This window comes from Lissotriton vulgaris, chromosome 2_1 (assembly GCF_964263255.1).
Source record: "Lissotriton vulgaris chromosome 2_1, aLisVul1.2, whole genome shotgun sequence".
Classification (NCBI taxonomy): domain Eukaryota; kingdom Metazoa; phylum Chordata; class Amphibia; order Caudata; family Salamandridae; genus Lissotriton; species Lissotriton vulgaris.
The window spans coordinates 695394582-695422096 of NC_141687.1; the positions used below are offsets into that span (position 1 = coordinate 695394582).

Genomic DNA, 27515 nt, shown 5'->3' on the forward strand with positions numbered 1-27515 from the left:
TTTAACGCTGCAGCTTTCCCTTGGAACTTTTGACTAAAACGTAACGCAACCTTAAGAACTCTTCTGAAACCATATTCTTGAACTGTGTATGTTGGATTTTTGTCGTTTTGGTCTTGTTTAGTTTAGATTAAATACTTCTATTTTTTATAAACTGGTGTGGAGTCCATTTGTGGTGTTATCACTGTATTTCTGTGAGTGTTGGTACAAATACTTTACACATTGCCTTTGATAAGCCTGTCTGCTCGTGCCAAGCTACCAAGGGGGTGAGCAGGGGTTATCTAAAGAGTGTATCCCTATTTGTCACAAGTACCTACCTGTGCCAACTAGAGACCCCGAAATCTAACAACACTTTTTACTCATGTTTAAACTTTGACCGCACTGAAGGATAAAAGGCGGTGAAAACAGCCTTAAAAATGCAGGCTTCTTAAGTGCGAGTTGCAGTAAATGTGTGTAGAAACAACATTTTGATTCTGTTGTATTTATACACTTTTTCCTCCTACGGCCAATTTATAGATTCAAGACAGTGTACGTGGATTACAGAGAAAGCAGCTGGAATGCCGCCTGTACCCAGGTGGCCATTACACACGCCAGCACCTGCAATCTAACCCATGATTAGCCGAACACCAACCACATACCTTCATACATGACCAATGTTTAATATTGAGCTATTCCTAGTTATATAAGAAAAAAAAAAACGTATCTGAAAGGCTAGTTTGCCCTTGCTGAAATTACGAACCATGATGCTAATATGGCAGAAACCTGAGCTTTCACAAGGGGGGTTGCTGTTTTGGCACACACCCCGAACAAAGGTAGACGACTTCCTAACTCAAGGGTGCACAGAAAAAAAGAAAGAAAAAAAACAAGAGCATGCGCACTTGCACGCTTACTGTTATTAGCAACGTTTGCTGAAACGGTATGCATACAGGGCACCTTCAGATGCTACCACGCTTTTAGAAAAATCAGATTTACATAAATGGTGTGCATTTCCAATAAGTCAGCATGAGCAACTATGTGTGGGAAAAGAACAGCATAGCACAGAAAGTATAAACGAGGATTTTAGTCTTTTTCGGATTTTGCTTAATGCTGCATTTACTTTAAACTCTGACAGCCTTCATGGCAATTTATTTCAATTATCTTTGACTAAACGATTGAGATGCTGCTTTTGTTATGCTTTCCGTATTGCACTTTCATATTTTAATACACCTTCATAGTTTCCAAGTTCCCGATCTTGAACTCACTTTTTGTGTCATCTTTGCTTTTCAATTGTATTTTTGAAATCCTGTGTGCTTATGGTCTTTAGAACATATTTCCTCCTTTATGCTTGAGGACAACACGGGCCCTGACCCAGCATCTGGGTGCGACGAGCAATATGACTATCATGCAGATAGCGCCCATAAACAATAATGGAATATAACCGAATGAAAAGGTGGTTCCTAGGCGTCACATCATTCGTTTCTTAATCTTTCTGGGGCAAGTTACAGGGCTCGAGTTGGGTACCACGCGGGTGGACGGCGTCCCCCCACTTATTTTAACGGGTTTTTACCAGGTGGACGCCGTCTTCCCTGCCTCACAGTTCTTTACTGGAAGAGGAGCTGGATGCCTGAGGCTCCGGAGCTCTTCCGGGACAACCCGTGAGATGGAGAGACACCAATAAATGCAACCATGCCACAGTTGGCGAGATCGCGGGGCTCTATAACAAAACCATGTGTAAAGCACACACCAGTCGTTTCTTGGCACTTTAAATATGCATCATTAATCTCCAAATTTCATAAATCTGAAAAAATATGATGCACTAAGTCAGCCAGCCAGGCCCTAAGCACGGATGTGCGACAGAGGGTCAAAGTGAAGGACTCCCTGTAATGCGAGGGGCTACCTTTCATGACGTCACTTCCTGTTGTGAGGTCACTTCCGGTGACACTATCTAACTTTCAGCGTCCCCTACTTCTTTTTTAGGACTTGTGCCCTGGGCAAGTACATGTTTCTTGTTTGTTTATAAGTTCTAATAGGGCTTCAGTGTTACTGTTTATGTGCTTACAGATGGTTTTACATAACTATAGTTTATCTCCTTGCTGTTGACTCCCTCTTAAAGTATGATTTTAAATTGTTCGACATTTCTACAATAAAAGGGCCACCCTCCTCGTAATGCCCTCAAATGCACCACGTGGTGACATGGTAATACTTTCATCCTCCAGCACAGAGCTCTAATACAAGTACTATAGATAATGCTTTCAGGTGGCATGACATCAGGGGCAGGGAAATAGCATGTCTTTGATGTCTTCATCAAAAGACATGGGACGTTCACATCAGTTTCCCTGCATTTGTCCCCATCTTTTCTCCTGTGGGGCGGTTGTGGAGCTGCTTGCTGGTGCACTCTCTCAGCATCCCCAGGCCTTCTTCCAGGGCTGCATTGCCCTGTCTCGCACTGCTCATCTACATGCGTGAGTGTAGCTGGCTTCTACACACAGGGGAGGGGAACAGTTATACGAGAATTATTCTGTGAAACCCAATGGTCCGGAAGCTGGAGTTCAACAACCTGTCATGGTGTCACAGACTTCAAACAGGCCCCGGATCATCTTGAATAAACTGCTTTGAAGAATACACAGTCAGACTGTTATGATTGGCAATGCAAACGCGGCCACCTCCGAGGGGAGCGAAAACTCAAACATGATTCAGCACTGGACGGCCAGATGTGCGCCGACACCCCTGAAGCAGGAACCGGAAGTGCAGCCTGGGAAGAAAGAGTACTGGCGCTGGAATGGGATGTTGGAATACGGCTTGCAAAGGAGGGAAATCAATTCAAGATAGAAAACCGCATTTCTCCCGGTGGGAACTGTAACACTAAAATAATTATCCATGGTATTATGTTTGGCATATTTATTTCTTAAAGTTTGGCAACTGACAAATTACAGATTGAAGAATACATCTCAGCTCCATCAGTCTAACATTCGTTTCTAATAATCTACTTTATAGAACTCAATGTCAAGACACTTTTTTAATGGACATAAGTTGAGGAAAATGTGATTTATCACCTATAACGTACTGTTGGATCCCAAAAATTATTTGAAGAGATAAGCAGACCAAAGAAAAAAATCTATGCGTTCTGCAATTAAAAAATAGCAATTTGGCAAAAAATAGCAATTTGGCTGAAGTCGTTTTAGTATTTAAGAATGGCTGAAAAAATATCCAAGAACTTTTCACACCAAAAATGATCAGACAGTCCCAAAGCCTTGTTAGCACAGCCACACAACGCAACAATGGAAGTATTCACTCACTGTGCCACACTGGGAAGGATCGAGCACTGGGGCGCACTTTTTGACGCCATCTTTGAAATCTGAACGCAGTTCTAAGACTTGTACAGTTTGTACTGATGTCCTCAAAGACACCATTTCAACAGGCCAGACAGGAAAAATATGAACTGTACACGTCATATAATCAGCAAAATGTGCGGACTCATCACCGCAAAAAAGGGGCACAGACAAAAAACACTGGACTATCCAGGAAACACTTAGGCACAATTGAGAAAGTGGAGGTTCAAGCTGATATATTAAGTTTTTAGTCTCTAAAAATGAAGGTCTTGAAATCCCTCCACTGCTTCCTACTAAAGCCGAGAATTAAATGGACACTAAATTCTATTCACTGTACACAAGACCTTGTGGTACAATAGCTCAGGATACTTACAAAACTTTGTACGATAGTACACAGCAGCAAGCACTGTTCCATCATTGACTACCGAATATTCAACATTTGGATAGGACTTAGAACACACTACAGGCTGCACTCTTCCATCAGCGACTGAAGAATACTGGATCCTTTGAGCATCAGCTAGGCTCTCGCTACTCTTAGTCGTCTTCCAATCACCCTGTTGTGCACCTAGCGCCCTAACAGACTGTTAGATGAAATTTTGCTGCTTCACAAAAACGTTTGTAAAAATATAACGTTTGTTGTGTACTTTTGGCCACATCCTCTTTCTGACAATTACCCCCACCTTGGTGGGGATTTCATTTAACTCTGTGGGTTAAGAGGGCTGAGATGGGCTGTGAATTCAGCAGACTTAAGCATGCTCTAATAGTAACTCACAGGCTCCATGTTGGTAGAGCATAGCAGATCATTCAAAAATCTATCTAGACTGAAGTTCTTTCTCATTCCCCCTAGCCAGGCAGGATAGGATTTAATCAATATGATATTGGGACAAGTGCAGATGTTGCTGAATTTCTGTCCCATTGTTCCTCTTTTGGGTTTAGGGGAGCTGTAATGTGGTTCATTTTCTAATATAACAACACCTTCAGGATTCACCCTTATTTCGTGAATTGAGTAACAGATGTATACATCTGTGAATAATGTGCTTTGGATGAACAACAACATACACACTCCCCTCTTCAGATCCCATATCAGTAGGCACAGGTGGCTGATTGATCCTGCTATTGGTGGTTTGTTTACAATTTCAGACTGGTCAATCAAGGCTGATATAAATATATCCTAGGCCTCTATTCAGAAAGCCTGGGACACAGCCTTCGGGCATGTGCGCACCAGAGGTTCTGGGAATTCTCATGCTTCTAGAAGCCCCTTGGAGAAATGCAGGGGACCGCATTGTTGACTCCGACACACTATACTTCAAGCACCAGCATACAATTTAATTGGTCAGATGTGGTCATGGCAAAATGTACATGCTGGCAAATGGTAGTGTTAGCAAAAACACATGGTTTAACAGCAAGTCTATGTTATGCCCATTATTATTTTTTTTTTGTGAAAATTTCTTTATTGGCAGGTTATTATAGTGATTTCTATATTTAGCATGTACTATCGTGCTATCTTAATTGGGCACCTTTTTATATAGTTCTATGAATAGGCTAATGGATCAGTAGACAAGGCTGTTCCAAAAGCCTGTGAGTTGAATGGTTTTAACCATTTTCCTCTAAGGAACAAAGGCTCCTTTGGCCATCGCAGTTGGGAAGTGGACAACAGCTGAGATGCAGAAAATGCTGAAATGATTCTATAGCTATCACACCTGCCACAAAGGATAATGTGTTTTTCCAGAGGTCATCTTGATTTGTGCAACATCATGTTCTTCTATATAGTACATGTTGGAGGTTATGAAGACAGCCTGACAACGTATATGCTGGTAGGATCCCCTGGGTGGAGTTAAACGATGGTGTAGGAAAAATGTTGTTTACATTATTGAAAGCCCAAACTACTGAGCTTTTTAGAAGTTGTTTTCCCAAGAAATATAATCCTTTCCAATGGACTCCTAATGGCATATGTTAGAGGGTTCTTTTAAAATCCTTCTTGCAGTCAGCGGAAGAAAGGCGACGCGTCCTACTGGAATAGGTCATATGCTCTAAGAATTTTTAGATCCAAACTCTGTAGTGGTAAAGTTTCTGAATATTGCAACTAAGGACTCATAGTTTCACAGATGACAGGATCTCTGTGTGTCATTGCCTTGAAATAGCTGATATTTTCAAATGTTCATGCAACATTCCTAAAACAAGAGGAATACTCCTTGAAAAAAATTCAATTTTTCACAGAGATTCATTGTACAAGGTAAATAGTGCAGAGAGTAGGCCAGCAAGATAACAAAACAGAGAACATGATACAGTTGCATTCTTTTTTTCTCCTTTTTTGATATTTAAATGATCTAGTTTAATTCCATTTGTAGTTCTGTAGAAAACATAAGGGTTCAGGCACGATCTTCAACTTTTTAAAAGTTAAAATCTTTTTTTCAGATCAAAGTAATTTAATGGACTCCTGGTTGACAATCACGTCTGATAACAAGTACACTTTTCAACGCACCTCTATCTAATTGGTTAAATAAGGGGAATTAAAGATTTCAACATAATCAAGAGTGATGTAAATGTTGAACTCAAATTTGAATCCTATACAATAACAATCAATGAGCCTTAACAAAACATTTAATGTTGTCATTCACCTGAGCAGTTCCAAACTCTACCTGGCCAATATGTTCGATATACTGTAAATGATCCCACCTCATATTTGCTAATTTATGCATTTGCTTTAATTTTTTTAATAACAGCAAACGCAAAACCCAGGCAACAGTCATAATCCCTGGGCGATAAACTGATCAAAATAGTTATTAGTATCTGCTCTTTTACTTCTTGCAATATATATTTAAACGTATTGATCGATCCAACTGGTGGCAGATGGAAATATATGAGCAAAGAAAGTCATCATTCTTAACCAAGTCTTCATTCAGCAAATTTTTGCTTCTGTTAATGCCACCTCATATAAACATGTTGTTTAGGGGTCAGTCAGTACTTACATATGCAAAATTTAACTTTTGTTAGAGGCTCTGTTACTGATATTTGAAAGCTGAACCTTCACAATCCTGTTGTGGTATTGTGTTTAAACAGCAGAATCTGAGAATCACACAGAGCAGGTTTTCAAGAGTTAAGTGTGCTGTTTATTTTGCCTGACCCATACACTGATCTAACTAGATTTGTGTTAACGATATATGAAGTCGTTTCATACATTGCTGCACAGTGCCTTTCGGTCACCTCAGAATACAGATCTTATGCCAACAACTTAAACCTGTGAAGCATCAATTAATAGCCTACAGTCCACTTGAGAAAAGGGGAGGGCGTACAAATACAATATTCTTCATTCACATGACATCACTCCCATTTAAATGGATGTCAGTTGTCCGCAAGTGGAAACAATTCAGCTTCATATTTATGTGCTTTTAGAGCTAATTGCTATATAATTAATACTCATTGTATTGAAATCCATCTTATGAATATTAATTTTTAAAGTTGTGAGAAACTACTTTTCCAGTAGTTTTGCTCCTTTGATACATATATATACATATATGTATATATATATGTATCAAAGGAGCAAAACTACTGGAAGAATCGTTTCTCACAATTTTCAAAATTAATATTCATAAGATGCATTTCAATACAATGAATATTGAATATATATATATATTCAATATTCATTGTATTGAAATGCATCTTATGAATATTAATTTTGAAAATTATATATATATATATATATATATATATATATATATATATATATATATATATACACACACCAAGATTCTCTTCAATAAGGATGAAGGTGGCATGTGAGGGCTCAGATAATTTTTATCGTGCAATATCGAACGTGTTTCGGCTGTAAACAAAACAAAGGAGCAAAACTACAGGAAGAGAGTTTCTCACATCTTTCAAAATTAATATTTGTGAGATACATTTCAATACAATTAATGCCCATTGTTTTAACTGTTTGGTTTCAAAAGTGGTAATGTGAGATTACTGAAAGTGAGCCTTCCAGTAACCCATCTTAAGGTATTGATATGTGGTGACATCAGCACTTTAATGTAGACAAACTAATGCATAGCTGCACTCTCCTATATGAAGATCTCATTGCACTCTTCCATACTAACACATCGCCACAGTCTTCCTTCCTAACATATTGCAGCACTCTCTCATACTAACGTACATCAGCACTCTCGCATTTTGCAAACACAAACTTCAGCATCCGTTTCAGGGACCTTTGACAGGTTTTACTGATAAGATGATATCCTGTTGGACACGAGCTGATACATTGCTCTGCACAGGAAGGGGAAATACGTGTGGAGTAGCAACTACTACTTCATTGGAAGGATGAGAAGTCAGCCCTGGGAGGGATACACTTTACTCCTGCTCCACTTCTCAGAAAGATTCTCTGTAATTAGGTACACGGTCAACATGCTTTGGAAAAAACTACATGATAAATTGGCCTGAAGGGGCTATTCATGTGAACTACAAACAAATTATACCATAATGCAAAAGTCCCTACCAGGAAACTTAAGTGATTAAATAAAATGCCCTTTTAATCACGGCTCTGGATAGTTTTATTGCATGTTAACATGTTCAAAACACAATAATCTAGGAGGGAGAGAACCTGAGATTTACATAATGCAGTGCAAGAATCTAAAATGAAGTGGTCACTGGACCAAGTGCTAAAATAACAGATTCTGTACCAACCTCCTCATCCCCATCAGGACTTTGCCTCCTCCTCTTGTTTGGCTCATTCTCTTCAGCTTTCCTTTCAACCTAGGGTACAACAACCCAGGATATCCATTAGTTAGAGCTGAAATTTGCCCACACAATCTAAACACAGAAGAAATCCACCATGGCAGATTAAATCAAATGGATCACACAAGCATTAATTTATTGACACACAAGAAAAAGTCTATTTTTAAAGCTGTGTACATTGTACCAACTTTTCAACCTAAAAGTGTTAAAATTAAAAAAAACATTAAAACATTTTGATGAAATTAACTTTAACAATGTGAATGGTGATTTTTGGTGCCCGTCAACATCCTTTCGGTAAGCATGATTTCAAATAACAAAATAGGCTCACTATAAAAACAAGTAGGACTAAAGTGATCTTTAGTGAAATTTATTACAATAATTAAAAAAAAGAGTTTAGCAAACAGTTTGAGAATCTATCGCCTCATACTCCCCTTTTTCAAAAAAAGTAGATAGAGCAAGATACTTACTCTAGGGACACGTTTTCTAGGTAATGTTAAGTTTATATGATTGTTGTAAATTCCATTTGATGTTTTTAACGGATAATCTGCACCATTTTCTCCGTTACCTCTGCAAGCATTGTCTGTTCAGATAAGAAACAAGACTTTTAATCTTCTGTACATGAAGTACATCCATCATTCACAAACACATTACTGCAAAGAAAGCATGTCAATATGACATTTATAACAAACACATCAATTATGTGTCCGGCATCACATATTACTTAAACAAGTTAGTTCAAATGAATATTAAATACAGAGTTGGATGGACATACACTATGGTATAATGTGAAATCAGCTTTACGTAAATTAAGTTTCTAAAAATTCATAATAAAAATACATACATATATACAATCATAGAGGGGCTTTCAGTCAGTTCTCTTCACCAATGAACTGGTCTGTTAAACTGCTATTCACAATTTGTTGCCGCCCACCACAGCACGTAGCGCAGAGCAATAGATCAGCTCACTTCATCCATTGGCTTTCTTGCAGTCTGAGAGGCATTTTACTGATCACAAGTTCACATTCGACTGAAAAGCCTTTCAAGGCAAGACTTTGGTTGTGCCAATGCTGGTTTTCTCTATAACCTTTAGAGGGATGTGAGTATTCTACTGTGATCACCACAAGCTTTGAGGATAAACAGCAAAAGGCTACTCACCCCTTCCCTTCAAGTACTTAAAAAAGTAATAATCTTCCTTTCAATAGCAGTACACATTCGAATACTTTCCTTCTCGTCCTCGGCTCCTCCTTTCCAACAACTCGGCTTCTCCCTGCCTACTGCCCTCTCCTTTCTACAAAAGCTTCAGTCTCTGCTTTGAGATCTTGGCAACATTCCCTCAGTTGCTGCATTCAACAATCAAGTGCAGAATTGATAGCAGAGAATTACCCACTTATTCTTGCATTCATCTATGAACTAAAAGTACGGATGATGCATAATAACTTGCACAGCAACATTTTGAAAAAAAATTGAAAATATGGATGCTTAAAGGCAACATAAGAACTACCACTGCTATTCTGCTGCAGCACCATGATAAAATCATAGATAAATTGTGTGTTATAAAAAGCTATTTTTCTGGTCCCAGTGGTAATTCCTCATTCTAAGTCCTTTAGGCAGCGCTTGTAGCTGCTACTCTGGCCCAGTCAGCAATTCCTCATCCTAAATTGTGTAGGTAGTGCTGCAGCTGTGTCTCTGGTCACAATGCTGATTCCGTAGCCTTAGTTCTCTAACAGCACTGCTAGCTGCTTCTACGGTCCCAGTGGTAATTCCTCATTCTAAGTCCACTATACAGGGCTGCCAGCTTCTTACTCTGGTCCAGTCGGTAATTCCTCATTCAAAGTCTCCAGGCAGTGCTGCTAGTTGCTTCTTTAGTCTCAGTGGTAATTTCTCATTCCAATTTCAAAGGCAGGGCTGCAGCTGTGTCTCCCTTGCCAGTAGTAAATCCTCATTCTTAGTCCTCTAGACAGTGCTGCTAGCTGCTTCTTTGGTCCTGTTGATCATTTCTCATTCTAAGGCCTCTAGGCTATGCTGCAGCAAGCCGGGCTGAAGACGGCTGGAATGCCAGAAACCGGTCCTCAGAAGCTTGTTTCCGGTCCAGGGAAGACATGGCTTGGCAGTTCGGGCTGGACTGTTCCCATGAGACACAGGGTCAGACTGATTTGCATATAGACATGTCTGAACTGGGGTGGCAGAGTGGGCTAAAGAACGATGATGGAATAAACCCAGATCTTTTGACTGGGTGTGAGTGTTTGATTGATTCAGATGCTCCGTCCATCACCACCCCCTTTTGCACTGCTTTTGGCCGCCACAAGTGTGGCAGAGTATGCTCAGACGTGAGTTCCTTGCTCACTTTGCCACTGGATTCAAGCAAGCTGGGCTGAAGACGGCTGGAATGCCAGAAACCGGTCCTCGGAAGCTTGTTTCCGGTCCAGGGAAGACATGGCTTGGCAGTTCGGGCTGGACTGTTCCCATGAGGCACAGGGTCAGACTGATTTGCATATAGCCATGTCTGAACTGGGGTGGCAGAGTGGGCTAAAGAACGGTGATGGATTAAACCCAGATCTTTTGACTGGGTGTGAGTGTTTGATTGATTCAGATGCTCCGTCCATCACCACCCCCTTTTGTACCGCAGCTGTGTCTTTGGTCACAGTGGAATTCCTAAGTCTTAGTCCTCTGGGCAATGCTGTTAGCTATTGCTCTGGTCCAAGTAGGAAGTCCTCATTCTGCGTCCACTAGACAGTGCTGTTAGCTGCTTCTCTGGTCTCAGTGGTAATTCCTCATTCTACATCCTCAAGGAAGTGCTGCAGCTGAACTCTCTTCCCGGTGGTAATTCCTCATTTGTAGTCCTCTAGGCAGTGTTGCAGCTGTCTCTCTCTTCCCAGTAGTAATACCCCATTCTAAGTCCTCCAGACAGTGATGCTAGCTGCTTCTTCTCTGGTCCCTTTAGAAACTCCCCCATTATAAATCCTCTAGGCATTGCTGCAGCTGCGTCTCTTTTCCCAGTAGTAATTCCTCATTCTTGATCCTATAGACAGTGCTGCTAGCCACTACCCTGGTCTCATCAATCATTCCTCATTCTAAGTCCTCTAGACAGTGCTGCAGCTGCTTCTCTGGTCCCAGTGGTAATGCCTCATTCTTAGTCCTCCAGACAGTGCTGATATCTGCTTCTCTGGTCCTGTCAGTAATTCCCACATTTTACGTTCTCTAGTAGGTGCTGCAGCTGCTTTTTTGGTCCTGTCAGTAGTTCCTCATTCTCAGTCCTCTAGACAGTGCTGCTAGCTGCTTCTCTTGTACCATCAGTAACTTCCCAATCTAAGTCCTCTAAACAGTGCTGCAGCTGCGTCTCTGTTTCGGGTGGTAATTCCTCATTCTCAGTCCTATAGACAGTGCTTCTAGCTGTTTCTCTGGTCCTAGTGGTAATGCCTCATTCTTAGTCCTCTAGATAGTGCTGCTAACTGCTTCTCTTGTACCATCAGTAACTCCCCATTCTAAGTCCTCTAGGCAGTGCTACAGCTTTGTCTCTCATCCCAATGGTAATTCCTTATTCTGAGTCCTCTAGACAGTGCTGCTAGGTGCTTCTCTGGTCCTATTCTACATCTTCTAGGGAGTGCTGCAGCTATGTCCCTGTTCCCAGTGGTAATTCCTCATTCTAAGTCTTCCAGACAGTGTTGCTAGGTGCTACTCTGGTCTCATCAGTGATTCCTCATTCTAAATCCTCTAGACAGTGCTGCAGCAGCTTCTCTGATCATGCCGGTAATTCCCACATTTTAAGTCCTCTAGGCAGTGCTGCAGCTGTATCTCTGTTCCCACTGGTAATTCCTCATTCTAAGTCCTCTACGCAGTGCTGTTAGTGGCTTTCCTGGTCCCAGTGGCAATATCATTTACAACGCCAATAGCTCTAACTTTCACAAATGCAATACCGATTACATTGCAAATGCATGCTTCATTCTGTCATATCTTTACCGTGGGTCTCAATGCCACTCTATCCTTGTGATCAGACAAAAGTTCTTTAATTTATTTATCCTGCCTCACCCCAGCTTTTTGAAGTCAAAGAATCACTTAGATTATTTTTGTTTTTGAACCTCAATAAGTCTTTCATTAAAGGTGTTTTCTGAATACTGGTCTGTTCTTAAGGCCCATTGTCAACTAGACTGCATGACCAACTGCAAGTCCACATGCATGACAGCTTCTTATGCTTGGTGCAGCAATACAACAAAGGTACCTAGGACCCTTACCTATGACACCTATATTTCCTACGTATGCCATTTAACATGAACACTTTCTGATGCATGACACCGTCAAGTAATATGCTGGTAACCGTGGGCCAAGTACTTCAGCGCCTCGTCAAGGGTAAGAAGCGCAATAGAAATAAAAGTACGAGACAACACAATACTAAACGGAGGCCGAATATTTCCTTTGTTCGTACCCGAATTGTTATTTGTTGGTATTTTTGCAGGCTCTCCGCTGCTTTCCACTCATTAGATTTTCTCTATATTATTATAAATAATAATCTTGGACCTAAATCAAGCACTTTTCTTCTAAGACGATCGAAGACGCCCTGGGTTTTCAGAGCTACGAGAAATTAAATTTGGACCGACTTCAGGAACATCTTAGTCAACCATGACGAGATATGATACAATATCTTTCAAAAGAGAACCACAAATGCCACCTACCAACCACTCGCAGGGGTGTCCCTCTGAAGAGCTCGTAGAACTTGGACAAGTACATGACCATGCTGAGCTTATCAGGGCCGCCAGTGGACGCCATTTCCTTGCCCGTGGTGATTGGCGGAATCCCAAACTCTTTCTCTGCGACGTCGAACGCCAGCTGGTTGTTCCGGATGGCGTCTTCTTCATTCAAAGAGTCAAAGTCTCTGAAGAACAAAGCACCAGGGTCATTGGACTAGTTGCCATTAGTCTGGTTACTTGAGTACTGTACATTCAAGATTATTAAAAGGTCAAGGAAGCAGTTTTGTTAGTAAAACTAATGCATTTAAGACAATTTTCTTATTTTTATTTATAAAGCACTTAATGGTGGGCTATTTCTAACCCCTATCAATTACTGTAGTGAAGGGGGGGGGTGAGAATGAGAAGAAAGAAGGGGGAGAGAGAGAGAGAGAGAGAGAGCCAGAGACAGAAACAGAGAGACAGAGAGAGACTTTTGCCCAGGGTCACACAATTTGTTTAAGTAGTGAAGCCAAAATTAACATCCAATTCAAGTGGTTCTAAAGCCAATGGCCGTTTGACAGGGACATATCTTCTCCTTGCAACAAAATCCAATGAAGTATCATGTTGTACAGCTACCTATATGGACGTCAAGGGGAAACTCGCAAAGCCCTTTTCAGGCATACAACTATATTCGTGGCTGAAAATGTGGTGGCGGCTGGTAGATTCGGAACGGATAGTGCGGAAAGATGAAACCTGAATTTAACGTGCAAGTTGCCATAGGGAGTATGACCAGAAGGAGAGGAGTGGAAGAAAATTTTGAAAAAAAGAGGACTTAAATGGGATCATTTTACAGCACAAATTATTTGAAAACTTATTTCTAATACACTTTAATTATATTTCTGTTGTAAAAAGGCAAAAGTAAAAGGCATCCCATGATTTCTGAAGTATAAGGTTTTCTCTGTTAGGCACACTCATATTCATTACACTGTAAAACTGATGCCTGCGGGCTAAACCAAGAAAACACTCTTCAAACACTCCAGTAGCAAGAAGTGTGCTGTACAGTAAGTTTAACAAGCTGTGAATGTTGGGCTTGGTGCTAGAAAGCGACAATGCCATCAAGGTCTACCTCTGGTGCCAGGTCTGTCGATCTGGCCTGAATCCTTCTGTCCTCAATGTAGGGTATGGACTGGATCTCTCTCAGAATGGAAAGTCTGGCGGACGCATGAAGTGGCTACGTGGGGAAGGATGGAGAGGGAAGGCCGAGACAGCTATCAGCATGTCACTCGGTGCCTGCAGTGGCCTGAGAGTGTGGCGCTGACGGGCACCTTGGGCAGAGTGCAGTAAGGGAAAGGACAGGAGTTTTCTTTCTCCATCCTGGAACCTGGCGTGGGGCCTAAAAGAGAACAAGCTGGGTCATGCCAACCTGCAGCACTCTCCAGCAGTACTGACCATGCTCACGCTGATTAGAGTCCAGTTGGGACTGGCCATCCCTGGAGTATTGTCATCCTGCCCTGTGCAGTCCTGTAAGAGAGTCCTCACTCAGGCGGCAGTCTAAGGCTGCAGGAACACACATGTAACACTAGTGGTGACCTCCCTGCTACTGAGTCAAATCCAGCTGTGGCTATCCTCCTGCAGTGGGGTCTGAGCTTCTACTGCTGCAGCACTAAGCTCTGGTGATCTCTGAGGTGGTGAGACTGACCGCCAATGGGAAGCATGGACTGGTAGAGAACCCTTTGTTAGGCTGCAAAGCTTTTGCAGAGGGGTTGTCCCTGTTCTTTCTGAATGTTCCGTTCGGCCTGTTGCTCTTCATGCCCTAGGAAGCACAAGAACCACAAGCCCGCAAAGAAAACAAAGGACCCAGATGGGAAGTGATGACTTGAAAACTGACTAAGATAGGTCGCTCCCTAAGCAAAGCAAAACATGTGCACTCTTCTTTCTGGAGCTTGCAGCAAGTTCACCCGAAGGTTCAGTATTAACACAGAGGGGCCACTGGGCAGAAACTAAACCAGCAGTGTATGATGATTGGAGGTCTGAGGAAGGGCCCATATTAAGGTTGTCACCAACCTCTCATCAGCCTGCCCTGCCCATCCCCATCCCCATCTGCTCCCCCGTGGCATGAATGGGGAACTGCTGCCCTCGCCTTGGGTCATAGCAGCAGACGCCCGAAGAAAATGTATGCAGGAGTGGTAAAAGAGACCACACATTCCACTTTGTCGTCACTGCGTTGGCTTGTACCTCTAGTACAATCAAAATCTCACCTGGCACATGCACAGTGAAGTCCCCACCTCCTACAAAAAACAGGCAGCAACCGACACCATCGCTGAGCACACCCCGCCCTTTGTATTGAGCTTCTTGGTGTGTTCTTTCTGCTTCTCTTGCCTTTTCACCCATAATGGTAGGGTAACGTCTCTCACCACTTAAAAGCATCCACCCCTGCAAACAGGGCTTCAATTCACTCATTCCAGGCAAACTCAAAATGATATTTAGCAGGCATAAAGGTTTTTACCCGTGTACTTGGGGTGAGGGTGTGCAGATCAAGACACGGTTTGCCTTGAGAGCTAGTAAATACCTACCAACCTGTGAGTCTTGGCCATTCACAAGTTGCCCCTGACTCTTTCCCACCCTAGAAAGAAAGGGTCAGAATTTTGCTTCAACAAAAGACTTGAGTAAATCCTCTTCCTGGCTGAGGAGAGGAATGACACACTCCACACTTCGTGGTAGTCTAAGAAAAGGAACGTCGCCACAGAAAAAATGTTTTCCCTCTGGAGAAATAAAAACTACAAAAGAGTGTACATTTGCATAGCTAGTCCTTACCCTAAGGCCGGGCTGTCGTAGGCACATAGTTCTCTGCATTGGAGAAATAAAAGCATGGCCGTCTCTATTGTAAGACTTGGAAGCCTGCCAGCGGTGCAGCTTACCATTCAGGATAATGAACATTTTTGAACTGCAAAAAGTAATGAATCTGTACGTGTTTCAAGGAGTGCAGGCCTACTTCTTTTTTGTTACGTGGGTGCTAGCTGCCCATGTTTTACAGAAAGCTTGTGTTTGTTCATTAATCGTAACACTTTGCAAGGTACCTCTATATTGCAACAGCTGTCCTGAATCACCTCTTAAAACAGAGCAGAATCCATTTAATGACTGAGGTAATGGGGAGAGGCCTGCTTTTCTGTTATGTTTACCTTGCTCTTCGTATATCAAAGGCCTCTGCGCTGATCATACAATGGGACAGCTTGGAACAATAAACCTCTTCCTTTTTAAACTCCCAACCCAACATACAACAGCACAGCTCAGCAGTTTCCCACCCTTTGTTGTTCCACGGCTCTCCTGCAAATACACATCAGGAGGTTATACAATCACACAAGTGGCAGGGGAGCTCAGTAGAGCAACAATGCACAGGAGCGCCGCAGGTGTGAGCGTAAAACAGGTCAAGGCTGCTCACAGAAACGCTCAGTCAGAATTCTTTTTAATAACTTTTTATGAACAACCAATGATGGAGCGGAAGTACCGAGGGCACACAAGCTTTCACCTGCGCTATTTCCAACCTGGGTCTTTGCACCTCTCATTACACAACCTGGAGTTCTAGCTCTCCCTCCAGAATACCATATTGATGGCCAACTTAGAAGAGACACCCGATGAACACCACTGAGTGCAGCCTAGTACTCCAGAGCTCCAGGAATCCACCAGCCTCTGCCTCCCAAGTAGCTGGGACAACAGGCACACACCCAGGGCCGGACTGGAGCCATAGCGGGCACCGTGCAATCCCCCGGTGCGCCGCACAGATGGGGGCCGGTTTTGGTCCCCTGGGGGCCGTTTTTGCAGCATAGCTAAAAAATTGGCCCTGTAACAAAATCGTCCGAAAACCAGCCCCAGCATAGAGCTCGGGTTAAACTCCAAACCCCCCCCCCCCCCCAAAGTGGGGAAGGGGGTGGGGGGGGGTGGCGGCCGAGCTCTTTGACAGTCCGGCCCTGCACACACCAACCATGCCCGGCATGTACCAAGGATGCATACTGGGCCTCACAGCTGTTTCTAGAGGGAGGCCCACCCATAAAAGTGTGATTTAGGGGTATTTCGTGGGTGCAGTAGTTACCTTTATGTTTCTGCTTGCTTTGTATCCTCTAGGCTATTAACCAAAATCACCACTACTATGTTGATGCTAATTCATAGTTGGATATCAATCTCTGTTTACACAATGTATGGAAAGCACTATATAAACACCTAATACCATTACCAAGACAAAATCTTTAATATGCAAAAAGTATCATTTGGAAAAGAGCAAAGGCCATCATGCAGGTGAAATGCCGTTCGATGCCACTTCCAGTTATAGAATAAGGAATCAAAATCCGTGTGATGTCATGCTTGCTACCCGTTTGATGTCACTCTCCTACTCAATAGTTGTCCCACAACTGACATCACAACTCACAATAAAAAAAACATAAAAGGTTGGCAGATTTTGATTGTGAACTCTTTGTTGATAAAAGTTTATTGCTAAACAGTTTACCTCATTTTTATTGAATATAAAAAATAATCAAATAAAATAAGTTTATACCATGCACTTGTGTCAATAAAGTGTATAGCCTAATATTTAATGAACTGACGTTCCGTTTACTTGAAGGATAGCGAGGCTGATCACTTTTATCCACGTTGATTCAAGGATTGTGGCGTTGACGGAGACATAATAATGAGGATAGAAACTCTCACTTAAGGTGATCGTATGTCTGTGGAAATAAATCAGTCTCAACCATGCTCTAAAATTAACATAGGCCCTACAGTATACAACATTTTGCAATACAAAATGTTAATAGGGCATGCATTGTGAATTTCATTAAAAAATGCTCAAAAATATTAAGCTAAAGATATTGGATATATATCGTTGTAATATGCCCAGGGAACTTCTGTTATGTAGACAGCACATTGACATCAAGTTTGGAGTGTCCACAATTAACACTAATATAATAATGTAACTAAAATGCCAGCCCTTGCTCAGATCCACAAAAGGCTTCGCCAATTCTAGGGTATGAAAAGAGCAGTCAGCGAAGGCCTTGGGCGCCACCAGTAGAGTGGCACACCCTGGTCTGCAGAAGAAGCCAACAGTGTCCCAAATCAACTAAGGGGAGGGAAGCAAAACATCAATTTGCTGAGAATGGTAAATACACTTCCATTGGCCAAATCAGACCACAAACTGAGATAAGAATGACTCACAAAAGAGTCATCTGCCGGTTTCCTGTCCTCCTCAAATATACTCCAGGAAAAAGGAACTCACGCTTGCAGCAATGTATTTACACACTGTTTAGGCTGATTTATATTTCCGACAAAACAACATGAAAACGTTATCGCAATACAAAAGAAACTAAGCCAAACTTCCTTTGGAGAAGGCAGTTGTAAAAAAAAAATATGGAAATGAATCACATTTTGAATCGAGAACACAATATATTAGTATTTTTAGTGAATGGGGAAATAAACGCATGCACCTTAACACTTTAGTCGATCGGTAAACTATTAAGAAGTGTGAAGATGGAACACTTCACACCTGGTGAGGTACAAGACACGTTCTATCACGGGGTGAAAAGCTCCTGCTCTATAGTGACTTGCAGTGGCAAAGTGCCAACTCGCCAAAAGCAGAAGACTCGGGAGAGGCAGGGTACCAGCTAAATGCCCCATCCGGCATTATTGTGACTTCTCAGGGAGGTAGCACGAGGGCTTCCAAAGCGGGGAAGCGGAGGAAGCAAAAGGTAATCACACATTTAAACACACATTTATTCATGCTAACTGAGGATGTGTCGGCCCCACCTCACGTTAATAATCTTTTGAATATCCTCCCCAGCCTTTTATTTCAGTAAATCCACTGGTTTGTACCCAAGTCTCAAGGATATGTTTCTGTTGTAAACTGATGCGTAGTAAGGTATTTCAAGGCCCTGGCATTTTTCACCAAACTCTTTAGCGCTTTGATACGGAGACTGGGTGAAATTGTTACGGAAATTACTTTTAGTGCACGCTAGTCAGATGGAATTTAAAAGGCTAGCGAAAATCAGCACCAAACAATTGTCAATAGTGGAAGACAAAGCCAGCCTTGCAAAAAGAAGTCATGGGTGGATGACCCTTCAATCCTATGCCTTGCTAATCCCACAGCCGTACCTTACTACATCGTTCAGTGCTCGGACGAAACTACGTTTTTTAAAACTGAGACTGGGAGTTATTAACCTGTTGACTCATTGGCCAAAATGGAAAAGAGAACATGGAAAAGTTCAATGCCGACTTTGTGGGACCCACAAAGAAGACATTTTACACATCATATGCCTGTGCCCTCTACTATTGACAGAGAGACGGGCCCTACTAAAGCATCATTGGAATAGAAACATGATTAGAAGCTGTAGAGCAGCAGTTTTGGCCTGTTTCGACCCTAGGAACACTAAATTAAATTGTGCGCTAGTAAGATTCATGGAGCGCGCTGCAAAAAAACTTGCTGAGCTGCCCAGAGTTTGCGATCCCCCATTGGAATAATGCTGCCAAAATTTCACTTGCTGTTGCTGGCTTTTTATGAATATGACTTTTTAAAATGGAAGTTTCATTTGTTATCATCTATACATACTGATTTTTAATGAATGTAACATTCTAAATGCAATCTTGAACTTTTTAAATGTTTTGTACTTGCAATGGTTTATTTTTAAATCACGCAATAAAGATCCTTGTGTTTACTGTTACTTTTAGTGTGCTGCTACCAGGTCACTGAATCTTCAGCCCTGCGCTCTAATTTTCATCTCTTCAGTTTTCTTTGCCCAAGTTGGGGAGAATATTTGAGCTTGGTGAGTCCATTTGTGTTCTTAGGTTCTCACCCCATGCCCCACCGTAACTGGTCCACAATGAGGTGAATCCTTGATTGGTGCTTCGCGGGGCTGCAGGAGGCTGCCAGCATCTCTGCTGGTGAGATCTGCAAGAGAGACCATCCTCTAGGATCAACCATGATGGGATCATGCCAGAGTTCAACAATGTTAAACTGAGGCCCCCTCAAAAGACAGTATTAGAAGGTTTTCTGTCCACTTTTGAGACCAAACCTAGCAAAAAATATAGACATCACTCCGAATCAGACTCCAATGGCTGTGGTAAAGACACAACAATGGGGTAGAATCCTATTGATGCAGCCTGAATGGTGTGGCACCTCGAGTTGTCTAGGTCAGCTGTATTTTGATATAGGGGCATTCCCTTGGGGACTTTCGAATTCAAGTACATGTATGATGGAGGCAACTCAAGTTGTAAAGTACTCCACTTCCCAAACAGCTGTGTTTCCTCAAAATGTATCGGAAGAGAATCCTACTGAAGTAATCTGCAGGTAACCTGCCAGAGAATTGATCACACAGGACTGCATCATGGCTCTGCCTCAGACTTTGTGATGTGGTCCAGACAAACAACTGTATCGAAATTCAAGAGTAAATTTAATCTAAAACTAGTAAAGCCTGGCAAGCAATAACAAAGATACAGTACTTGGGTTCTCATTAAAAGTGGGCTGAAAATTTCAACAACAAAAAACTGACAAAACATTGAGCTGGTAAGCTGCACAAAAATGACGAAATGTGGCAACAAATCCCTCTTTGTTGGGGGCCTCTCAGGTTGCTTCTCTAAATATCACAGTATTCCCATAAATCAAAATGACCAATACACCGGGATGTATATAATTCCAGGTGTAGGATTATCACTTCAGTGTCACAGTGTCTAAGATTCTTAGAATACGCTCAGAGAATTTGTGCTGAGAATTAGTAACCCACCATATTGAAACTGTTGTAGGTTTCTGACTTGGTCAAACTGTGAACTGGTCCTCACTAGTAGCATGTGGTGCTTGGTTTATTGGAAGAAAGAATGACGAAAAGAATAGTTCCTCTAAAACTACTCTAGAGGTTGCATGCACCCTCCAACCATTTATCCAGTACACTGTTAGCTCTTATTCGCTCATAAACAGCCTCCAGAGATTAGATACAATTTATGGTGGGCTTCACCATAGAAAACTTCCACACAGTAGCCAATTACAACAAGTGAATCTCCAGTTGAAATCCTTACTGCTTATTTTCCAGCAAATAATTAGTCCTCTTGCGGTCAGGGTGAAGTTTGGGTACTGTTCCGGCAACTCATTATAAAAGTTTATCTTTTTATACATTTTATTATTAGTATTTAGGTTGTTTCATTTTAATACAACCTGGGGCCCGGGGGAGCAACGGGCTTTTGCGGCAGCTTTGCGCACCTCCGGAGCACTTTGGTATTACAGAAGAGGCTGCAGATGCTTGTTTAGACACTTCGGTAATACAGTTAGTGCTAGCGCACATAATGTGCCAGCAATATCTTCAGGGGGCGTTCCCTCCCCTCATGTGCATGGGGGCATTCCCCATGCTCATGAGAGAATCCCTTTGCCTCTGCACCTGTGCCGTATTGCAGGAACAGAGGCAAAGAAGCTGTCAGGAGGCGTACTGGCAGTACGCCCCCTGAGAGCAGCCCCCTGGAGGGGGGAAAGAGGGTCCTATGGACCCCCACACATCCCCTAGCTGCTGCGTGCAGTCAGTGACTGTACCCGCCTGAAAGGGGATCTCTAATCATCTTTGAAAGTGCAGGTGGGTTGCCGCCCGCACTGTAAAAACATGGAGCAGCATTAAATCAGCCGCTCCGTATTTCACCTGAATGTGCTGCCCCCTGGTTAGCACAGGTTTGTGGCTGCCCCCAGGGCAGTGCATTCATCATAATAGGGTGCATTTTCATTGTTTGCGCTGGGCGCACCTTTTAAAATAAATACAAATTAAAATGTGCCTTTTATGTAATGCAGCCTCCAGTGTACTTGTAGTACTCTTTTCATTTCGTCTAGCCTGGTTTTCAATCTATTCCCTTTTCTGTTGAAGCCTGACTTTTATGAAGCTGTAACGTTAAACTAGTCAGAATACAGTTTCACATTTTCTAGAGACGATAGAACATTCACAATAGGAATAGGAGTTAATTTTTTCTGCGCTTTTCAAGTGTAGATATGAAACAAAAGAGGGGCAAGGACGCTGTCTCAGACGGCAACGAGAGAGGCGTGGTCCAAGTCTTTCACCAATGAGGATTATTCTGCATTTAACAGCCTCTTTGAGATCCATAATGACATTTAGACAAAAGCAAAAGTAGAAAGAGACAGCAGCCTGGAACCAGAGGCTCACCACAGACATTACTTAGGCTGATGACACTTGAAAACACCTTCGAAGACAGCAGTGACTGCATGGATTGAGAGGAGGGTGAGCAATAACCCTCATCTATCCACTTTTTCTGTGGCCCCAATGTCAGCAAAGACAATAGTCCCCGGTACCATTGGTAGGGTAGCCATGAAAGGGGTGTTGTGACACTGCAGTTGGTGTGATGATAGCTGGCCCTTGCTCAAGCTGTAGGCCCCGTCTGTTGCCCTGCTGACTTTTTCTGCATACTCTATTCCATCCACCGACCAAGCATAGCAGAAGGGACCACTGAAAGATGCAAGTCCAATGTACGCAGTCTTTCCCTCTGCCTTAGGGTGGCATCTCACTTAAAAGTTCACCCCTCCTGTAAGCATACTTGCCTGTATTTAACCCTTGATTCTCACTTTGGCAGGCTTCGGAGAATTCGGGCATAATCCTCAGCCTGGCTCGCTAGTAGACATTCTGGAGAGTGCTTCTACACCCTAATAGTAGGCGTTTAGCCCTGTAACCTGTTGTTGGTAAACAGGCAACAATTCTAAAACCCTCCTGACCCGACAGGACAAGACCTAGAGTTTTTGCTGTACTTGGTGAAAATTCCCAATGACACCCTATCACACATTCTGAGCAAGCATACACACATACAAAAACACGGAAACACACGTACACACAATCAAATGCAATGCTGTTTTTACCTATTTTAAATCTCATGTAACTCTTTCACACTTCAAGAAATAACTGAGCTCGGAACTCACTGAAGACAAAAGACAAGCATGCACTTTTCTCTGTTAGTGAATAATTTAAAAAAAACTAATGTTCTGTGTTAGAAGTGTTAGACAATACTTGCATTTTTGAAAAAATACATCAAGTGCATTTTATTTACTCAAACGGTAGCTGCATGGTGATCATTTTTACACGATCTCTGAGAGACACTGGCAATAAAAGAGTGTCGCTCGGATCAAATGGCTTCCTTGGATGAAAGGGTTAGGCCACCTAGAACAAATGTGAAGGTGTGCCAGGTTACAGGATCAACTCTGAAACCAGATTACCTCATCAACACAAACACTGACACAAGGCAGTAATACCGGAGAACCTTTGTTAAGATGTGGACCTGGCACACATGAGAAGCAGCACAGAAATTCAGTCACGCATATCAGATCCTTTATTTTTCGTCTACATTGGGTACCAAATTCGAATCGATTTTCGATGTATCATTTTCAAATGAACCAGGTTTCTGCCACCAAATTACGTCTCTGATTTTTATATTTACTTGCACTGGAGATTTCGCCTCATGATAATCTTTACGCAATATCTTCTTTTTGATGTCTTGATCTGTGTAAGTTAAAATTCTTCTAATATTTTTAAAGATATATATGCACGGAGACTTAGGTTAAAAACACTTTATAAATTCAAATAAATAAGTAAAAAATATTTACAGGATAGTTGGAAAAGGCGACTTTATGACAGACAGTAATGTTTTCGGGCACAAGTCAGGGCTTTAACATTGATTTATGTCCCACATCCAATTCAGAAAATGCAGCAATACATGAGGGGCTGTCCCTTCCTCATCACGGAGGGAAAGAAGATCACAGCCCAGTATGTAACCCAACTCATACTAAGCAGGCCTGTGGTCGACCAACACATACATTCAGAACCCCTGTAGAAAGCAGGCTCTCAATGGGGCCGATTCCAATCTCGCAAGGAAAGGTCCTGAACGCGATCCGGCTGGAAAAAGTACGAGCCATATGCATGTTTTCTGACCGACTCGTACAGCTGTACGAGCAAGCAAGTACGAAGCGAGAAGCGCGAAATTGCCGACCGAATCCTTTCTGGGTGCGAACTGCTCCGTACATCTCGTCCGTAAGCAAACCGCGCTGTGCAATGGAGACGAATTCCGACCGAGCCAGTACGATGCGCGCATCGGACAGCCGGATCGAGCCAAAGTTTCCAGCTCACAAATTGTCCGGGAAGCTGCCTTTGGGGGTCCGCGTCAGACCCCCGTCACCCGCAGCCTTATGACGCAGACACAGGGAGAGACCCAAGGGTCTCCCCAACACAGGCATGTATGGTGCAGATGGAACTGACGCATACCCACTGTAGGGGGCGCCCTTGTGTGAGATGTACCCATTCAGTCAATGGGAGCCCATGTACGCGTTGTACGACCGGCTTCCGTTGACTTCTATTGGAGTCTGACCGAATCGAGTCCGGCAGCTTGCAGCTCCCTTGTACTCGCTCGGCCGGGCTGCTGGAGTCCGTCTCGGTTGGAAAACACTCTAGATCCGGCATGGTCGGAGAGCTTTCCGACCCAGATAGGAATCGGCCCCATAGTGTACTAAACAAGCATTTACAATGCACCGGTCTCGCCTTTTCAAAAGTTAGAGCTATTGGCATTTTAAATGACAAAAATTGTATTTATGTGTTGGTTTTGAAAACAGATAAATAAATGGCATTGTCATGTACAATGCCAATAGCTTTATCTCTCACAAATGCCACACACAAACACACAGACACTCACACACACACAGAACCCCACACACAGAGCCCCCCCACACACAGAGAGCCACACACAAACACACACACACACACAGAGCCCCACACACACACAGAGCCCCACACACACACACGCACACACAGAGTCCCCCCCCACACACACACAGACCCCCCCCACACACACACAAAGCCACACACAGAGCCACACACACATAGACCCACACACACACAGAGCCAGTAGCTGGCCTGAAAGAACGATACCTGGAGATCGGGGAAGGTGTTGTGTATAGTGTAGTCCATCTACCGGTTGGACTGCACGTCGCTCCTTCACGGGTCTTGCCTGTGCTTTTCTCATCCAAGACACCCGCCTCCTGCACTTCTCGCACCTTGTCTCCATCGCGCTTCGCAGTTAGCAGAGACACAGCTAGCAGTTTACGCAGGTCAACATGTTGAGTCTCATCTACAGCCACAGGCGCCTGTCCATCCTCTTTTCCCGCGGGCAGCAGGAGAGCGGACTGCTATAAGTAATGCTGCTGACGGCACTAGGCGCTATACCTTCATACACATATATTAACATTACAATTGTAATCCGTAGTAGCAGAGAGTAACGCTCACAAGAGGGACTGCACGAGCGGTTGTTTGCACAACTACAAGCCTGTTATAATGAATGCAGCTGGCGGCACTAGGCGCTATACGCGCACATCTGTTGTGATTGCAGTTGTAATCAGAGAGTCACTCATACTCATGAGAGTGACTGCACGAGCGGTTGTCTGCACATACGTACGAACCTGCTATAAGCAATGCCACTGGTGGCGCTAGGCGCTATACACACATCTATACACATAATACTTTGTTTATTAATGATATTCAATGCATGGGACATACGATGGAAGGTATATACAGATGCACTCTGTAAACATGAGCGCTATTTTAACACATCGCAAATCAGGCAAGAGTCCTATTTCAGTATTCACTGCAATAAATTATGAGCCTTTGTGTCCTCCCCAACCCATGAGCAAGGATACCGTAGTCTCCAAAACGCATTGGGTTTGGCGTGTTGTTGAATGGATCCTTTTGTAAAGTTTATGGTAGGTTTGGCCTTTAAGAAGCACGATCGTTGGAGGAACAGAAAACAATATATGTTTTCAGGAAAAGGAATAGAAATGATTATTTAGCCCTGATGACGTCCAAGGGTGATAATCCAGGAGAAGAAACACCATTGGCTGGAGGATTTTATTGCATAAGTTTCTCGTGGAGGTGCACTATATACTTTAAAGTATATGAAATGTGTTCAGAGAGGACCTAGCAAATATGGCCAGGGTATATGTCCTTTGTCGTCAACCATCTAGTATCCTTAGAGGGCCTTTACAAAAACATAGGACATGACTAAGTCAGCCCCATGAGAGCAGAGTTTGTCACTCCCAGAAATATCTCAGTGATGAATACTGGAATGCTGATTTGTTATTCTGATGCTGGTATCTTATAGTAGGTCCAGAAAAACAGGGATTCTATACAAGAAGTTTTATGGCAACATAAACATTTGCAGCCATTGCGTTGGCTCACCCAACTAACAATATCCATGAGGTGTGGAAAAACAATGGTGGCTGTACCAATTCAGATTGAGAGGACGTGAGCCAATCAAGCTTCTCTGCTAAGATGCATTTGTACTAAGACATCAAATGCTAAAATTGCAATAGACGATCTGACTATCACTCTTCACCACAACTGACCTGCAAACAATGATTGATTAACTGAATGCAAGAGATAAGGAAAGAAATTAGAAGATAGTACAAGCTCCTTACATGAGTTCTGGCCGGAAATGATGTATTATTGCGCATAGCGCAAGGCCGCTTTTCCAGGAGGTCGCCAGATCTGTGACAGTTACATTTTTGTAACCTTCTGTCTGCTTCTGACACCAGGTCAAAAGCTTGTTAGGTCGCACATCAGATTCTGTTGATAGAACAAACAGCACAACGTTAATCCATTACAAAGATCACAAACTGTTTGCTCAGCATGCCTACAGTTTCTAAAACTACAACAACGTACCATGTCTTGAAAGATTGACCGACCTCCTGATGGAACTCGCTCTTTCGACAGGGAATTTCTGCAATTCACTCGTAAGGAACAAGTGCCGCACCTGAAAAAAACACACAATCGTCATGAGCGCTTTCAAAATAATAATGTCCAGGTAAATTGTTGGACTCACAGCTATGCATGTGAAAACAGTGAAAACGTATGTAGGCTCTGGCTCATGTCCTGAAGTCAGCCATCTTGTCCGCAAACCTAGAGGAGCTTAGGTGATTATGCAAAGCACAACTACAGCTTCACAAAATGTCAACAATAAGTGGTTAATAGGGTTCTCCATCGCATTGTCCTTATTATCACAAGGGCCAATATGGCATCAGGAAAGTGAAGAAAGGTGTAAGAGCTATGTTTACTTTCTATAGTCTCCTTATTTGCCCTTGCTGGAACTCAGAAGCGCATGGAGACTGCACTAGGCATTAATAATGAGTTAAGAAGCCAACCATATGACGTAATTGAAGGGGCAAGGTGTGTGTGGTCATTTCCACTGCCACACAGTGCCGGATTAAACCCAGTGGAGGACCCTCCGCAGTCGAACTTTCTGGGGCCACCTCACAAGTTATCTCCTAACACCCAATGCACTGGATTTATTTAAAACTGACAGCTGCCAGAAGATGAGCTTTTAAGAGGCGAACTGTTATGTGCATCTGATGTCTCTGGTCTATGTACTTTAAGTTGTTGATAGGTACATTACATTAATACAGTATTTTCTCTAGAGAGTCATTAATGTAAAGTTTTCGTTTCTTTGAGTGGATTTTTTTCTAGCTTTTGGAAACAATATTTAAGAAAGCTTGATTGTAATTTTCTTCCAAGATCAAATCAATATTATTTTGATCCGTTGTCACGGAGCCCCTAACAGGAGTGGGGCCCATAGGCCGGTGCCTACTTTGCCTATTTGGTAATCTGGAACTGCTGCCGCAGGCATTTTTGGTACAGAAATGTCAATACGTACACGACCATTCTAGGAGAAAAATACAGAATCTACAGGAATGTAAAGGCAGCCTCTCATTGCCAACAAGCTACTATCCGACAATTAGGAATAACAATCACTCCGTAGTAAATTGTCACATTCC

The 27515-nt window shown here is 42.7% G+C and overlaps 1 protein-coding gene across 6 annotated transcripts in view; it reads right to left on the minus strand.

The window, feature by feature from the left end:
- Positions 1–27515, minus strand: part of MICAL2 (microtubule associated monooxygenase, calponin and LIM domain containing 2) — a 906862-nt gene that overhangs the window by 652614 nt on the left and 226733 nt on the right. For all 6 annotated transcript variants that reach the window (XM_086955940.1, XM_086955941.1, XM_086955938.1 and 3 more), the window contains exons 11-15: positions 26407–26497; positions 26163–26310; positions 12701–12900; positions 8501–8613; positions 7983–8051 (exon numbers count right to left, since the gene is read on the minus strand). In XM_086955940.1, the coding sequence (XP_086812066.1) occupies positions 7983–8051; positions 8501–8613; positions 12701–12900; positions 26163–26310; positions 26407–26497 (621 nt within the window). The remainder of the gene's footprint in view (positions 1–7982; positions 8052–8500; positions 8614–12700; positions 12901–26162; positions 26311–26406; positions 26498–27515) is intronic.